This window comes from Triturus cristatus, chromosome 12 (genome assembly GCF_964204655.1).
Source record: "Triturus cristatus chromosome 12, aTriCri1.1, whole genome shotgun sequence".
NCBI classification, from domain to species: domain Eukaryota; kingdom Metazoa; phylum Chordata; class Amphibia; order Caudata; family Salamandridae; genus Triturus; species Triturus cristatus.
The window spans coordinates 219,998,802-220,017,291 of NC_140595.1; the positions used below are offsets into that span (position 1 = coordinate 219,998,802).

An 18,490-nucleotide genomic window follows, 5' to 3' on the forward strand; every position below is an offset into this window, starting at 1 on the left:
TCCCGACCGAGCTCAACAAGCTGCGGCCAGATAAAATCACCCCCCATCTTAAGAGAATGTATGAGGAAAGCCTTGAGAAGGGGTTCCTTCCGCACGACCAGAGAATAGCCACCCTGGTAGTGATACATAAGGACGGTAAGCCTAGGAATAAATGCACATCATATTGACCAATATCGCTTTTAAATGCAGAGGTTAAAATTTTGACCAAAGTTCTGGCAACCCGACTGGTCCAGATAATTGCCGGATTGGTGCATGCAGACCAATCGGGCTTTATGCCGGTCAGAAATACATCCTTAAAATTTGCGGAGTTCACATGGGGTGATGGGGCAGGTGAACACTATAAGAGAGGATACTGTGGTGGTGTCCTTGGACGCCACCATGGCATTTGATACTATTGAGTGGTCTTATCTCTTCACTGTACTGGAGAGATTTGTGTTCGGACCTGTATTGATTGGTTGGGTGCGTCTCCTGTACGTGCATCCCCTTGCAACAGTTGTAGTTAATAATGCAACATCGGCCATCTTTCACCTCCATAGAGGGACCCGACAGGGCTGCCCATTGTCCCCGTTCTTGTTTGCTCTGGATCCGTATAGATCCTATAATACGGGGATTACGTTGGACATAGGAGTGGGAGGACCGTATCTCACTCTATGCAGACAACATCCTACTGTACCTAGCCTCTCCAGGGAGATCCCTGTGAAGGGTATTAAACATCTTTACTAATTTTGGTACCTACTCAGGTTACACAATCAACTGGTCGAAATCACTCTTGTTTGTACTCCGTGGAAACCCACCCCCTTACCCAAAGATTGCAAGATGGTGATAGCCATAGATGGGTTTAAAAAACCTAGTCTGTTCATCACTAAGGACCCCAAATTATACTATGCATCCAACTTGTTGTCGCCGCTACGACGACTGAGACACAGTGTGGAACACGGTTAGATTCTTCCACTGTCGCTACTAGGTAGGGCGTCACTTTTTAAAATGATGTCGCTACTTCGTTTTCTGTATGCCCTCCATAATTCACCTGAAATGGTCCCGGCAGCATACTTTAGATTGGTAGTACGTGCGCAGAGAACTTGGTTATGGGGTAACAGTCCACCGAAAATTGCATTCCCAAAACTGGTCAAAAGTTGGTATGCCGGGGGAATAGGCTTACCGAATATTAAAAAATATTATTGGGCGGCGCAGTTAATGGCCATCAACCACTGTGTATACCGGCCTCAGCATGACCCGGGGTATGCTATGGATAAATGCCTCTTGCCCGGAAAGTAATCACACACGGGCATTATACTCTAGACCGGCGAAACTCAACCTGACTGGCCCCACAAAGCATTTAGTCCAGGTTTGGCATACAGTGCACAGAAGTATGGGATGGACAAATACCGTTACATAGGCCACCCCACTGTGGGATACAGAAAAACTGGGCTCCCTCTGGAGAACGAAGGGTTTTGATAAGTGGGATACCATCGGGATATCACGGGTGGGGGATCTCTGGGAAAAAAGGGGAGGTGTTGCCCTTCGAGACTTTGCAGTAAGAGTACGAATTGGGTGAAGCGGAAAGACTTCGGTATTTACAGATAAGGCATGCCTTACAGACAGTGATTCCCAGGTGGAGTTACCCCTCCAGAGGCCTCGCCACTTGAAGATAGGCTGCTAGATGGCTACATACCAAAAAAGGCGATTTCACTGACCTACCTGAAATTAATTAATCATTCACCTGATCCCCTCTCGCAACTCCGTGCCGAAAGGGATTTCCCAGAGCTGGAGGAGGAGGATTGGCAAGACGCACAGGCATCACCAAGGGAGGTTGCAATCTCCTCTAAATTTAAACTGGTGCAGCTAAAAATATTGCACAGAGTCTATGTCACTGAACCCGCCCTGGTCAAGATGGGATATGTAGAGGAACCCAGTTGTAGGAGACAGTGTGGCCGGGCGGGCACATTTCTCCCTATTATATGGGAATGCCCATATATACAAAAATACTGGAATGACGTCGCCGGTGTATGGGGGAGGAACTGGGTGGTGAAATAGCACCTGAAACCAAACGTTGTATACTGAATATATGGGAACCAACAGACTTGGGTAGTAAAGAGAGGACATGGGTGACATTGGGCCAGATGGTCGCAAAGAGAAACATAGCAAGGAAATGGAGAGTGCAAGATGTCTTGAAGGTGCAGGATTGGAAGAAAGATATGGATTGGTGCATGTTCAGGGAGAAAACAGTATACATGTCCAGGGGGTGCCCGAGAAAATGGATGCAAGTATAGGATAAATGGAACGCATACGGGGGGAGATCTGTGCCCCACCTAGATTACCATCGCACTTTCCCCCTGAGGGATCGGAAGCCTGAAAGCTGGTATCGACTTTACCTATGGGAGTGTTCTTAAGAGAAGTTGCCCAAGTGTACTACGTAAATGTTTATCGTGATTTACAATCTGCATTGCTTGTGATATTTGTATCGTTGATTGTTATTGTCAATAAAAAGAATTAAAAAAAAAAAAAACACACACACCACAGTATTCGGTTGATTGGAAATCTAGAAGCAATGCTCCACAGAAGATAAATCTGCAAGGCACACTGGCAAGGAAAATTAAGAATCGAGCAATGGTCATATACTTCAAGTAACTAACTAATGAAAAGGAAATTCAAGCATATTTAGTGCTCTATCCAAAATGTTCAACCCACCTTTTCTCCTTTCTCATGGCTATGTATGTACGTATTTATGTATATGGTATTTCTACAGCGCAACCTAACGACCTACCCAAAAGGCAGCGCAGTGCTGTACAGGAGCAAAATGTCATTGAATCTCAGAATGTTCACTGCTGATATCCACTTATGCAGATCAGAAGTCTCGCTAATTGAGGGTCAGGCCTATGTCAGAACTCCAGGATAGAGTGAAGAAAGGCTCAGACAAGATGCTGCTCACAGAGACATGCATGCTGGTAGGTTACTCTTTTCTTGATTGAGGTCACTACTATCAGCACAATTTCATTGATGGAGTTTTCACCCACGTCATCAGTGTGTGGAGGCAGGCTACCTCCAATGTTCCTGGATGATCTCACAGCATGTATGAACAATTCAAAGTTGTTGCGTTCACCAAGGTTTAAATTAATCTTCTGCATAAGCATTGAATGTATATACTCCCCTTCTACACTTTTATCATGAATTATTCAAACCCAAAGTGTTCTAAGAAACGTTAATGAAGGAGCGGCATTCCCAGCTTCGAAGGGATCAATCTATTAGATGTCCCATAAATATGTGCCTGAAGACTACATTAATAGGTACCACCGGTTTCCTCAGGAAGCCAAGCCCTACCTACCGAATCTGGCTGTAACCCTGATTTAAATTATGGAGTGTGGGTTACAAATATTCTATGACAGCTGAACTCTGTAGTCCTTCAGAACCTATTTTGCTTCTATAGCTTTCCCAGAGTCTGTGACTCAGCACATCTGCAAGTAAGGTCTCCCAAGAAGGCAGGTATAAGAAGATGAAGTGTGGTTTCTCGTACGAGTAAGAGAGAGAACATGTGTAAATATGCGGAGGGAAATTTGTCATTGGAATCCATATCTGGTGCATGGCATGAACAGGTGAGCGTGGTCGTTCATTTGACAGCACTGCTGTGACCAGCAAGAAGTGCAGTCATCAATCGCTTCACCAGCTGTGTGACCAGGTCATGCCCAGTAGTAGACTACTAAGGAGCTATATAATATTACTGGGGCGCAGTATAAAAGGCAACAATATCTGGTAAGACGTATACATACCTAGCTCCAAAGATAATCTAAGAGTGGACAGTGCAATCATGCAGCACTCCCCTTAGGTAGGCGCAACAGCAGCACAAAAATCCTTCTAATGCTGCGTGAAGATGCCCATGGGTAGCTATGCGCTTTACAAGTGTTGTATAGTAATAATAAAGCCAGCTGCAGCCTGCAGGTATTTCAAAAGGCATACATTGTAAGAAAGGCAACACTCTTGATAACTTAATCATGTTGGCAAACGCAATGTGTCCCACGAAGAACATCAGGAAGGAAATCCAAAGGATACCACACTCTCTAGGTTGTAGATTAGGTAATTTACATTATCTGTAAATAGTCTCCATTTAGTGATGAATTTCGGACACCGAAACACTGAAAGGAACTGGCACCAACTCGACACTGGAGCCAGAAAAAGGGATAGAGGACTGATTTATAAACAGACTGGTAGGGTATCCTGTTTCCAACTGATCTGGTCAAGAGCTTCAATTTCTGTGAAAAGATCTTGTGAGTGAGTGAGTGAGTGAGTGAGTGAGTGAGTGAGTGAGTGTGTGTGTGTGTGTGTGTGTGTGTGTGTGTGTTGGTTCAAATATACATCAGTATATTCAGGCAGTGGCTAACAATCTGAGAAACATTAAGAGGAATGCAGTTTGTTCCTCTGAGGATGTGATCTCTACCATCTAGGATAATGCGGCTACCCACACGGAATAGATGCTCAACAACTGGGTCTATTGTCCATAGTTTCTTATTTTTTTAAATCAGCTAAGGCACTATGAGAACAAGCAATCTGAGGAAATCTCTAAGAGGTCCCGGCTAAAAAACGACCCATGGTCAATATGGCAGATAGTAAGGCAGGGTGCCAAATACTAAGCTATTCTGCCAGCATCATTTATCCTGCTAAACGAATGGGAAGACCACTTCAAATTGCTTTACTGTAATCCAGCCAAACCACCTAAGACTTTGTCATCTACCCTCGACCGGCACACAACAACCCCTGGTCACCAGCAAGTCACTCAAGTTTTTCTCTTGAAGACACATTAACCACAATTTCTTACCAAAGGAAGGGGGAGCTGCCAGGGTTGGATAAGATTCCATCTGACATTTTCATTCCAACCTTCTAATCTGGGACCCTGTGGGAAGCTGGCTCTTTATGTGATATATCAAGAACCCAGAATACAGTGTAAAGAATCCAGGGGATTCCCTTGTGCGTGGACAGGTGCGGGTTATGCAATCCCCAAAGCACTCTATTGGGGAGTAGTGTGGTAGAGCAGCATTAGGCTAACATTTGCAAGTAATTTGCAAATACACACAATGATCAATAAATGAGGCACACGACTCAAGGAGATCCACAGCAATTTATAAAAATAGCAAGCATCTTTATACATGTTTAGGCAGAGAAAAATTGTTCAGGCAAGTAAGTTTTTAAATATAAATTATTTTCACTTTAAAAAGTGGACAGTGCAATTTTTGAGTTCGGCACTGATATCCTATGGAAGGAAGAACAAGTTCTGCAAACAGGTATAGTGACTTACAAGACCAATCTTCAGGAGTTGAAGTGAGTGGTGGGTAAGGTCTAAGGCAGCACCAGCGGCATGGGGGCAGTCAGGTGCAGGGTGCAAAACAGCGTCGGGTGCCTGAAGTATTTCAATGGAGATCGGTCACTGCAGAAAGAGGGTGCAGGCTCTGGCCAGGAGGCCAGTCAGGCTGAACCAGCAAGTGGGCTCAGGCCTTTTGATGCTCAGGACTTGCAAGGCTCGGGACGCCTTTGGTCCTCTTCCCCAAGGCCCTGGGGCAACAGGTGCAGAGGTCTCCTTAGGCGTCGGGTTTTTCCTTACCAGAACAGTTGCGGTTGAGGGGGCCTGCGTGCAGAGACAGTAGATGACGTTGGGGAGTCCAGGAGGGGTGAAACCACGATGGACTCGAGCTCTGGAGGGCTAAGGGACCTTGTTGGCACCCCTGGCACACTTCAACTCAGGCAACGGGTGAAGTGGTGGCTTCAGGTGTCTGGTTTTGGCAGTTCCAGAGGTCCTGCAGTCTTCTCTTTTGGAGTTTCTTCAGAACATGTCAGCTGTTCACGTGAGGTCTCGAGTCTTTTTTAAAGAAGGGCAGTCCTCCCAGGTTTCTGGAGTCAACAGCTGCAGAACAAGTCGACTTTGCCACAATTTTCGACGAAGGATGCAGACAGGCCGGCTGGGTTGGTAGAAGGTCAGCTGCTTCTCCTCTTCTCTTTTGCGGCTCTTCGGAATCCTCTTTTCTTAGGCCGTAAGAATCAGCATCTCTGGTGCCACGGACTCCCCTAACTACTGAATTGAGTAGTGTTAGTGAAGTGTAGCGTAGTAGTTAATGGTCTACTGACCCTTGGGGTCACTACGCCCCCTATATGACCACTTCCTGTGGGAAGTAGGCATAACCCTGTCCTAGAATTCCTAAGTATGCCATCACAAAGATGGCTACTTCTGAAAAAGCGTGTCCACTTCACGATAGCCCACCTTAGGGGCGGTACTAGCCTGGAGGAGGCAAGCCCACCTGCCTAGCTAATTTTCCCGCCTGTCCCGGTGCCAAGGGGGTTCTGGACAAAGGGGTAAGCTTCCTCTTCTGCGAGGGGGAGCCAGATTCGCATTTCAAAGGTGTCAGCTCTTTGAAGCTTGCAGGCCCAAGGAGGCTAATAAGCATGTCATCCTGTGGGAGGGGGTGTTAAACCCTGTTCCCGGATAGGCTTTTGTGCTGGGTCTCCTAAGAGCAAAAGGCTCTCCCCCTAGGAGGTCAAAACAGTGTCACAGGTGGCAGAAACCAGTCAGCAGAGGTTGGTAGGTTTTCAGTGCCCACCACTAAGGTGCCCTCTGGGTGCATCCATTGGTAAATCCAACACTGGCATCAGTGTGGGTTTACCAATTATGAGAAGTTTCATATCAAACATCCCCATTTTTGGTGAAGCCATCATGTAGCTGGGGAACTAGTTTTCACCAGTTTCCTGCACATATCTTAAGATGGCTTCTCTGGTCACTTGTACTGGCAGTAATATGACTGACCAGCACTGGGGCATATATGCTCATGCAGGTATGCCCTCACTTGCAATATTCAGCACCCCGCCTTTATCGGTCAGGCCTCCAGTAGGGGTGACTACCTAATATTACATGCAGAGTTAGGAGACATCGCATACAGGGATGTGTAACATGTCGTGTTATAACTTTGTCTGCAATAAGACACGCAGCCTGCGACAGCAGCCCTGCATTTGCTTTGTTAGGGGTATTTTAGGGTGGCACAATTCATGCTGCAACTCTTAGGGACCCTCTTTAGTATTCTCAGGCCCTAGGCACCAGGGGTACCATGTACTAGGGGCTTTCTTACAAAGGGTGCCAAAGGTGTTGACAATTGGGAAAAGCAGTTGTACAGGTTTTAGAGAAAGAACACTGGTACTGGGGACCTGGTTAGTAGGAACCCAGTACATTTCAGTCAAAGTTCCATCAAATGTCAGGCGGAACGAGCGAGTGAGTGTGCGAGTGAGTATGAGTGAGAGTGAGTGAGTGAGTGAGTGTTGCAAAAAGAAATTGTTTCCTACAGTTCCATATATTAATACCATTTCAAATGCTATTGCTGCAGGCTCACCCATGCTTTCTATGTGGAAAGGAGCAGATACTGTCACCATCCACAGAAAGGGGTGTCGTAATATCAAAAGCAATTATCTCCCTATTAGTTTACTCGATACATTTTCGGACACTTTTTTCTGCAAACAGGTCATGGGACAGCTTACATCTTCGATAGCCAACGCCATTTCCCAACTCCAAGCTAGTTTTAGGTCAAAAACAAACTATTGACCAAGCTTTTAGGCTTCTCAAATTGAAGACGGTGGATATTGGAAGCGTTATGTTACGCTTTACGTGATCTACGAGCAGCATTTGATTTAGTCCCTAGGATAACTGGAGGAAGTGCTACCCGACATGAATTGATAATCATCATGCGCTTGTATGAGGGAAATTCGGTGCGGTCCAAATGGGGAACCAACAGACAAGATTGACACATCCAAAGGAGTGCGCCATGGCTGTGTATCGGCTCCTACCTTTTTTCTGTTTATAAAAAAATATATAATTATGATTACTTGTCCAGTTGTGTTAATGACTCTTCCCTGGCAAACAAAAAGGTGCTGGCTTTGCTATTTACCAATCACACCTAGTTGCTTTTGAAAACAAGCTGTGGCCTCCGGACCCTTATTGGCAGGTTCCAATTGTGTGACGGACATGAACTAGAGATGAACGTTCAAAAGACTAGGTCCATGGTTTACTCCAACAATAAGAGCCTAGGTGGTATCAGACTAGGTGGCACAATATTAGAGAAAGTAAAGGAATGGGATGGCACCCTCTACACTCCCAATGCCCTAGGTACAAAGGTACCGTTTACTAGGGACCTTCAGGGGAGTTTGAAGTGCCAATAATGGTACAGTTGTAGGGAAGGAGCACTGTCATAAGGGACCTGATTGGCAGGGACCCTGTGCACTTACAATCAAAACCCCATCAATTTCCAAGCAAAAAGGGGGGGGGGGACCATGTCAAAAGAGGCACTTTCTCACATACACACCCTTCTTTGCTAACATCCCCCCATTTTAATCCAAGAAGAACAGGGTGGGGGCTAATACACAACCCTGTCTAACTCCTTGAACCACCCGAAATGGGTCAGTTAGTATCCGCTCCTCATTGCCTGGTTTCCCACATGGAGACTCACCAAGATGTTGAAAAAGGAGTGGGGGGAATCCCATATTTCCCTGTTTTTTACACATTTTCTCGTGCTGGACAAGATCAAATGCTGTGAGCAGATCAACGGAAGCAACGTACAGCCTCCCCCCATTGAATATCTCCTCGTGCCAGTATATATGAGAAAACCAAAAGACCTTATCTGATTTACTGACATTTGTTCTAAAACCTGCCTCAAGGTCGAATAGGATACTCTCCTCTATAATCCAATCCTGCAGGTGGGTCAGAACTGGTTTACAAAAAAGAAAATTTATGGAGTCAATTAGACTGATGGGACGATAATTTCCCCGATTTGCCCGGTCCTTCTAATTTTATATTTGCAGGATCTCTGCCAGCTTTCACAAAGATGGAATTTCAAGACCGGACAAGATAGCAACAGATAAAATATTTATATACGGCCCCCACGCTTCAGTGTTTGCTTTATGCACATCGTTTGGGATCCTGTCTGGTCCTGGGCCACGAGCAGGAGTACAGGAATTTATGGCATTCAGGGTCTCATTTAGACGGAAAGGCAAGGGTGTTAGCATCCTCATGGGCAGCAACACATTGAATAATTTTATCATCCTCCTCTATGGCACCTACATTTGCACTCAAGTAGATTTCTCAGTCGTCTGGCTGTATGCAAAAATCCATGGATGTTTGGAGAGCGTTTATACATGTAGATGCCGTACGCCAGAAGTATGGCTATCTTTAGAAATCAAGGCTTCATAAGCATCGACCACAATGTGTCTCGCCACTCCCTCTTGGCCCAGGACATAGCCTGCCAATACCTAGGCCTATAGTTGTTAAATTGGGCGCACGTTGGATTTGACTACCAATAGGAGCTCACTCTTTGCTAACCGGCAATTACTATTATACCAAGAATTTATCTTAGGCCTCCTCAATCCCCCTTTTTCATGTTTTACCTAGCAAGTCCCCAATTTGTGCATAGAGTTTGACGTGGCTCGCCCTCATCATCTCTCTACTAGAATGCTCAGTAAGGGTTGATAGAGTCAGGGAAAGAAGTAGATCATCTATCAACAACTGCCTTTAGAGCTAGGAGGCTTTGTTCCATCCATTTTCATGAGATGTTTGTCTGATTTTTCATTGTGAAGACCAGCAAAACAGGTTTTAACCTAGGGCTGTCAGATAGGGTTATGGTTAACGCAGGGGGTCACTGTCTAATCGTACAGCAACTTTCATATCTACAAGAGCCGGCCATAGCTTCACATTTACCAGGAAGTAATCGATCCAACTGTGGTGCCCGAGTCTGTTATATGTCATTTTTATCTGACAATCTGAGAACGTCCTACCATTTGCTGCTCCAAGGTCAAAATTGAACGTTAGAGCCAATACTTGACCTGCTTTGGGAGACCACAGTACACATGGCAAATCAACCTAAGGGATACTCCACTGATTATCACAATCTGCTGTCAGTTCGGAGTGGTTGTCGGTTTGGGGTTCAAATGTTGTAGCAAAGTCTACTGCCACCAGATGGTAGCCTTTCCCAATATGTTCGATAATCGCAGCCTCAAGGGGGTTTAAAACCCCCTCTGGAATGCATTTACATTAAAGGAAGTAAACCCACAACAGTGGACTGGAGACAAGGACCAAGTCTCTTTGAAGAGGCAAACATCATGGAGTCTATAAAATTACCCTAATCCAGCTCAGGGACCAGTTTAGTGATCCCAGCTGCATTCCATGACAAGATTTTCATTGATGGTTTATCGTGCTGGGTTTGCAGTGATATATCACCAACAACAACTCCACTACCAGGTATGGAAGATCAAGTACAACCTGCTCGCAGAGGGTAGGAGGACCACCCACCAGACCTAGAATCAGTTACAGGGGGGATAACAGGTTTCCCCCTAGCTACAGAAGGCAGACTAGTTGACAGGAGCCAGTCAAAAGCTTGATAATGGCAAAATGGGGCAATGGATCTTACTATATCAGCACTGTCTTCAGTGACCAGCGTTGTGAGTCAAGGACAAGACACATTTAACCCATGTCATTTTTGCCTGCAACACTACTGGTACCTATTCCATAAATAGGATACTTTAGCACAATGCGAGTTTTGGCCTGGGAGATGGTCTAGCATCCACAGCCATGAGGCCGTTAACTAAATAAATATGGGAAAAGTGAACCTTCACCTGGTTGTCATCTTCCTCAGACCTGGACAGTCTTTCAGAGCCCACTATGTCACTTATTATAATGGAATGGCAGTGGCAAACTTCATGAAACCAGTACGTGACATTATTGATAAATGAATCGATTAGGAAAGGTAACCTCAACCATTTTAGATATCAAAGATAGGTTTAGCCTTGTGCCGGCCCTAGATGATATCAAGCCAGCAGTTGCTAGAAAGCTTTACCTCCAGTTTAGGCATGGGGTTCTGCCTCTCTGTTGTTTTACATACAACTGGGGGGGTCTGCAAGTTTTGAGGTGTCCGGCATTCGATTGTCCAGAAGAGTCAGTACTTCACGTGTTTTTCAGATGTCCTGGTTACTACAAGGCAAGAAAACGATGGCTGGTCCAAATTTGTAGGAACCTTGGTACTAGACGTTGCTCTGAGGCTTTCAGGATACTGAAAAATGATTGCAGTACCCAGATTGCTTATTCAGTGGCAGGTTTCCTATTTTCTATGTGGTGTACACGTAGGATATACATAAAAACACCCTTAAAATAGAGCCAGGATGTGTTTTTCTTGTCAGTCTTAAAACTAGGCCCTGTTCTTAATATGATTAGATTAGATTGAGCATGTTCATTGACCCACTAATCATACTATAGGGAAACTGTAATGTATCTATCTATTCCTGCAATTATTGTAGAAGAGAAAAAATTATGTGCAGAAGTAGCCTGCATTGTAGGGGGCTCGTAGTGCTAGGACCTATCATCTGTAGCAAAAAATTGGTCATCTTTTTTTAAAAATCTTTAAGTAAATTATTTATTTATTTGTATTATGCACTTTCCAAAGGTGAATCCTTGTTCCTTGCCTTGAATAATTCTTTGTGACCCTTGTTCCTTTTTGTCCTCCCTTCGTGAATCTATAAGAATTGTTGGCATTTTTTAACTGAGCATGGAATCCATTCACTTTACATGTGTGTTAATAGTGTTCATAATTGATTTTTGATGTATCTTTTTATGTATCAATTTGTATTGTATTTGTACTTTTGAGGTCATATTGACCGAAATAACGTTTTTTTAAAAATGAAATGAAATGATAAATGAATCTTGATCTTCTCGAACACCCTCTGTCAGCTTGGGGACTGATGCACAATAAATGTGTGCCTGTCGATTCCCCAGATGGCTTGGTATATAGCACCCATTTCTCATCTCCCCCCGGGACAGAAAATTAGGGGGTTAACTGAAGGCAACACCTCACTGGCCGACTCCCAGCTCCCTCCATGATGACTAGAACTAGGGGTGGGGAGGGGGGGGGAAATGGAACAATCTGGAGAAGGGCAGAGATTTCCCTGGGCGTCTGCTTAGCATACAACCTATGGCAGGGATCCCCACGGCTGATGGTAATATATGTGTCCACCGTTTTGTGAGCCGTCTCACCAGTAAAATGGGAGTTATACCACTTCTTTTCCTTCGCCTCAAGGCTCTGTATACCCTCGTCAGGTTTGCTATCTGGTACCTTAACTCCCCTAGGACGCCCATGAAACATTTAAGCATTAGGTTGGGGGCTCTAGGAACATCAGTACAAGACTTCGTTTACATCAACATCAGGCAGAGAATCGAGAACCGAGACCGGCACTCAATATCAACATCATCATCAGCTGCCAAAGGGGTTTCAGACTCACACTACACAGAGGATTCAGAATGTTTTCCCACAAGCAGCGCCCCCTTGACCCTCTGAGCTTTTTGAAACATCTGGAGTACATGATTGGTGGCTACAACTGGAGGAGATTTAATATCATTGCCACTTTGTAAGAGGGAGGGAAGGATTTGCAATGTCCACACATTCTGAAATAAGGTTGTCAATTTAGTCCATAACGCAATTCCCAGTGGCCGACATTGGGGGGATTCTTTTTTGCTTTGGAGGACAGAAAGGCCCCTTCTACTGCATTCCTTTTTCTCATTTTGGTATCACAATAACAAGTTATCAATGTTCCACAGTGCACTTCCGTTTAGGCTCCAATTTCATGCAATTTGGACCTGGATTTACTTATACCAAGTGGAGAAGAGAAAGCAATAGAATCTTGAAAGCAAGCAGTGTGTACCGTGCCGCAGGATGTAAACAAGAGCTTTAAAGAGCTGAGGTAGTAAGGCAAAAAACTGCAAACCTGGTCCTTCCTCCAAGGAGCAGTACAGGCTAAGAATCCAAGTCCCCAGTCCAGGCCAACATTAAGTCACACAGCGAGCCATCAGTCCATAAACAAAACAAAAAAAAAAGGGGGGAAATTAACAATTATTGAATAGTACCTAATAAGTCCTCTGCAGAATGGAGTCAAGAGGGGTGGCCCAGTCCAACCTCGTCGGGCCGCAGGCAGGTCTGCCCTTGGCCTAGGCATCCACCGATCACGGCCTGCACAGCGCGCTTGCTGTAGCACTTTTCATTGCTCTGAGAGGCCCCCCTTCCTCAGGAGAAATGCACTGCAGCTGCGCCACCTGGCGATCTGTTGGATGGGGGACGGAGTCCCCTGATGTGCTGAGGGTCCGAGGGGGTCAACTACTCCAAAGCTGCCCCAAGAACTGTCCAGCGCAGTGGGTTTACTGAATCGCTTTTTAGCGCTAGGAGAGGCTCTGTCCCCTTGGGAGCAATGCGCTGCAGCTGCGCCTCCTGGGGGGCTCTAGGGGATTGAGTCCCTGATGTGCTGAGGGTCCGAGAGGGTCATCTACCCCAAAGCTGCTGCAAGAACTGTCTGGTTTGATGTATGTATTCTAGCATCACACAAAAAGCAAGAAGTAATCCAAAGTCATCACATGAAATTGAAAATATTGCTACTGAGATGGTAGTACAGGGGGGAACTGTTAGCAATTAAGGTCACCATAGAAAAAAAAAGTTAACACACTTTAATAACAAGATTGCCAATTGCTGGGAGATTGCACAATGTAGAATTAGGAAATTGTTCAAAACATTGTATCCATATATGGTGAACTTTTCCTGTAAGCAGTACAAGAATTCCAATTTTGTTTGAATTTCTTTTTTTTAAAGAGGGGAGCTTACATTTCTTTAGAAAGGCAATATATTTGTAAACAAATCAATGAACATTTATTTTGTTTAGACTAAAACAAGAAAACATTTTTAAAAACAAGAACCAACAGTTTGATTTTTCAATATATTTATCAAATGAGCGTTTCTAGGATCTCCCCACTTTAGCAAGTAATCGATACCTATGAATCGCAGGATAAATTTCCCAAGATGGAGAACAATTTTAACAATATTACATTAAGAATCAGAAACATTCTCTTTAAGGACAAATTCCTATGCAGCAGAAAAGTTCAATAGAACAAGGGAGCCTACCTGGACTTGTTTCCGGAGTCTACCACATTCATCTGTGAGGACCTGTACTTGTAAACGACACTGTGCGGATTCCAACTCTGCTTTCCGTCGCAGAGTTTGCTCCTGTTCTAAAGAACTATAAAAGACAAGAAAATAAGACAAACAAAGCTAATTTTCTGAAGTCGTTCAGAGATGGGGCAGATGCAAAAATGTGGGAATGGAGTGCAACTAACAAAGCACAGATGTCCATCAATGCACATCTCAAAGGCAGCTCTACCCATTGTGTCATGCAGGGAGACCAACACACAGCTTGGCTAATGCATGCATGTTATTATCTTTAATTCCCACTGCAAGTCTGGTATTGGCATGGTACACACCAAATCATCAAAAGAAATAGGAATCTACTTAGTGTCAAACAAAGACCCATGGGTTTAAATGATGAGAAATTAAAGATGCCAATGCTCCTCCAGTATCTTGAGGCTACTTGGTTGCTTTATTCAGACAAATATACGTTTTTTCGTAGGACTACTGAAGAGCATGTGGCCTAGCAATTCATTCTCAGACCTCTATTCTAGGACTACAATTAGAAACTAGATTACAGGTATGATAAAACAGATAGGATGGAGGGTAGGTCCTATAACTGTAGGACTTAAGATTACAACATATTATTCGGAGTACATTCCAATTATTCGTCTGACCAAGTTTAAGTGTAAACCAGAATTGAAAGATATAGACCTGCAGGTCTAATAACCTAAAAGATGTACTCGCCCTAACTGAAATGCAGTTGACCTTAGTTTCTGTGAGATGAGCAAATGTGACAAGTAAACAAGATTTAAAGTATGTGTGAGCGGAGTTTTGCTATGCGGAACTTTGCAAAGTTACAAAAAAACTCTGCGAAGTTCCACGAGAGGCGAACTGCAGTTTGTGCTGGCATTCCTGCAGCTCCGGTAGAAATTCTACCCGAGCAGCAGCTTGCGAACTTACCGTTTGCGACCGCGAGCGGGGAAAAACAACTCTGCTGCATATCGCAAAGCGAAGCTTTCTGCACTCTGCAGAGTGCAGAAAACTCCGCGAACTGAGCGAATTTCACCACCCAGGCCTAATTTAAAGGCATTTTTATTGCTCATTCACTTTGAGAGCAATAAAGATGCCTTTAAATCTTGCTATCTTGTCACATTTGCTCAGCTTTCGGAGACAAAGGTCAACTGTCAGTCCTCCTTATCACTCGCCACAAAGGGCGAGTAGGACCTAAAAATAGCTCGTCCTAATTGAATCTGGCTCCAAAATGCGAGCGGGCGAGTTGATTTTTCAAACCCTGTAATTGCATTACAATGCCCAGAAAAAAAGAGTCCGTTTTCAGCATGGTCTGCCCAAAATAAGTGTCGGTGGACAAAGGGATTTCAATTTCTATTTAAGTTATGCGGCCTGACAAAAGACTGGAATGGGAAGTCTAGTATATGTGAGACAAAGTATTATGCTGAATGACAAATGCAGAAGAGAACCAAATAACGGATTAAGTCATTACTACAGGACCACAGTGCATGCCATACTGAAAGCAATTCAGGGTACCAGAATTGCAGCATTATGAAAGTGTTTGACTGGCATATCATCTATAGAGGTTACATTATTTTTTGTGCTCTTCATAGTACAGTATGTGAAGCTTGGAAACATTTATTTAAAAAGGCATTTCACAACTTTGGAAAAAAATACTGTTCTTAGCACCGGTCTGTGTTCATAAAAAAACATCTTTGGCTTCTTTGACAAATGAGCATTAAAATCGCAGTTAAGAAAATGGGTACCAACCTGTAGAAACTCCCAGTTTTTTGCGTTCTGGTCTCTGGCATGTCGATCTCTGCTGTGTGGCATTACCCAAACAGAATCTCAAATACTAAGCTCTGTTTGAATTTACTTATGAGCTGCAACCTGCAGTACCCACCTTTTAACAGAAGGGAAGCTGCCTTAAATTACAGTGAGGAGCTCTGTATAAGTTGCAGGGGATCAGCATGCAGAGTGCTTGTGCACTCTACTTGTGTGTGTGGTTTATGGTGAGCATAGGGTTTATCTGTAGTGCTTTGTGGAGAAAGCAATCCATTTTGGATATCTTGCACCTGAGTGACACCAGGTTGTGAAACGGTGATAATACTACGCAGTTGATGCTGGTGGTTGACAGCAGATTTGCATGTTAGCAAGAAACAAGTGAAGCACTGAAAAGCAGTGCGAGGTTCTTTCCGTGGGCTGACTACCAGTGGACTGTTTTAGACACTTAATTTACATTATAGATGTTACACAACGCAAGGCTGTTTATCACTTTTGTAAAGTGACAGGGCAGAAGCATTATCATTCCCAGTCATCACTGAAGCAGACTGATAATCTGCAGTCAAACGTACTCTATTACAACAAACATCCCTACTTGACCAAACATTTATTCAGTCTTGCAACAATACAAACTACTGATCTAAATTCTACACTTAATGCTTGAAAGGGTTAAACAGGGTTGTAGATCACTGTATTACCCATCCCACAGGTGTTTGATACAATCTCTGACTCATACTACTAGATTTAGGCTTGTCAACCTTGAAGTCCCTGACAGAGAAGAATAACCAGTTAATGAAAGTCTGTTTGACTCAACCTGTCAGAACTGTGTTTCAATTACATTTTTTCTTCTTGCCGCATCACCAGCATATTAACTGTGTTGTACTAAATCTCTGCCAAACCAACAGTAAGAATTATATATAATGGAACCATAAGGTTGCTGTTGTACCTTTTCATACGTTCCTGCTCACTTGTGTCCACGGCCTTTAGCGTCCGGGCATACAACACGACAATGTCAGAACGTTTTGCTTTCTTATTGCACTGGAAGAGATAAACACAGACACTAAAGTCTCATCCTTGCACCTTCTTCACAGCAGAGATTATGCAGAAACAACCCTGTGTGGGCCTCTTAACTGCCATACAGATCTGCAGAACGAAAAAGTGACTCACTTGTGAACTTATTTCCTCAGTATGCATGCTAGCCATGTCAGGACATTGAAACACTTTTCTTGATTCGATTTTTCATTAAACAAAGCCACTATTAAGACACCGCATGATAATGTCAAGACTATAAAGAACTTAAACACCAACTAGACAACCAAATTTCCTTTGAGGTGAAGTAGACAATATATTTGTTGAGCGTCTTTCACTGATTGTACTGGTGTACATCATATTATGCATCTGCACATCATTTTCTCAAGGCTAATATGTTATTTCTCATTTAAGGAGGTTGCTGATTTCTTTGCAATTATGATTACTATTGCATAAAATGCTTTATATTCATTATGAGCTTGGATAGTATACTTTTAGTTCTTTATTCATTTACTTGTATGTTTAATAGTGTTCTAATGCACAGGGAGAGAGACAGAGAGCGAGACTGTCTTACATGTGGCAATGGTGCTCATAAGCTTGCTCACGTTACATTCCTAATGGCAATGTTATTTTTATCACAATGTACTTGCGAACATGTATAAAAGCAGCTTATTTGCAGCCCTTTTCGGGGAGAGCATACTTTGGCTCTAAGAGATCTTGTCCAAGGCTAAAAGCGGTGTACATTGTGCACCCTAGCTTCTCAGAAGAGTAACACTCCTTGCAGGAAGTTCCCTGTTGCTTGTACTCTAGTACTAGAACGTCTTATGCTGTGCACGGTTCCTGATGGCAAACCTTTCAGTGCTTGTTAGGATTAGCAAAGATAAAGAAAGAAATTAATTTAATTTGCTATGTTATCTGTGATCAAAATATTTACTCTATGATTATTCAAAATTGCTATACATGTTTCAATATCTGCTATAATAATTCTACATGTGTTTTACATTACATTAGCACCAAAAGAAGCCTTGTTACAAAATGTTTAATATGTCTTGTGTGCACTACATTGGGAAAAGGGAAAAGATAGCTTACCTAAAACCCGGTCTCTCGGACAGGTATTAAATTAGTTACATTCCAACCGCCCTCTCAGGGTAAGTCGGGGGGGAGGATGGACACCAACTGACCGTTCTCATTGCTCAAGCTGGTAAACTGGTATACCTCTGCTTGTCTGAGGGCTTAGGGAGATCTACCAGATGTGGTCAGGATTGACCCAGACACGCAACATGTCACTAATTCGCAAATTCGTAATAAAATGACCACCAAAGGAGCCACACACACATACACGAGGTAGTAACAAAAAGCGGACATCGGTTTATGTTGATAAACCCTCCCTTAGAACAAACTTAACCTATTAAAAGGATTCCCGGTTATGTATTTGAGCTTGGAATCTGTAGCAAAGTGCACCTTGCTGACATAGTCACCCCCATTTTGTGCCTGGTATTTGATGCAACTTTGACTGAAGTGCACTGGGTTCCTGTTAACCAAGTCCCCAGTGCCAGTGTTATTTCCCAAAAACAAGGTAACTGTTCCACAAATGGCAAGGCCTTTTGCGTCCAAAGTCCCTAGTAAATGGTATCCCTTGCACCCTAAAGAGGGTCTCTAAGGGCTGCAGCATGTACTGTACCACTGTAGGAAGCTGGCTCTTTAAGCGATATTGAATATGC

At 43.7% G+C, this 18,490-nt stretch overlaps 1 protein-coding gene across 1 annotated transcript in view; it reads right to left on the minus strand.

Moving 5' to 3' along the window:
* The window catches only part of RFWD3 (ring finger and WD repeat domain 3), a 162,950-nt gene that overhangs the window by 75,661 nt on the left and 68,799 nt on the right, over positions 1 to 18,490 (minus strand). The window contains exons 6-7 of the mRNA XM_085637103.1: positions 16,687 to 16,778; positions 13,947 to 14,061 (exon numbers count right to left, since the gene is read on the minus strand). Of these exons, the coding sequence (XP_085493229.1) occupies positions 13,947 to 14,061; positions 16,687 to 16,778 (207 nt within the window). The remainder of the gene's footprint in view (positions 1 to 13,946; positions 14,062 to 16,686; positions 16,779 to 18,490) is intronic.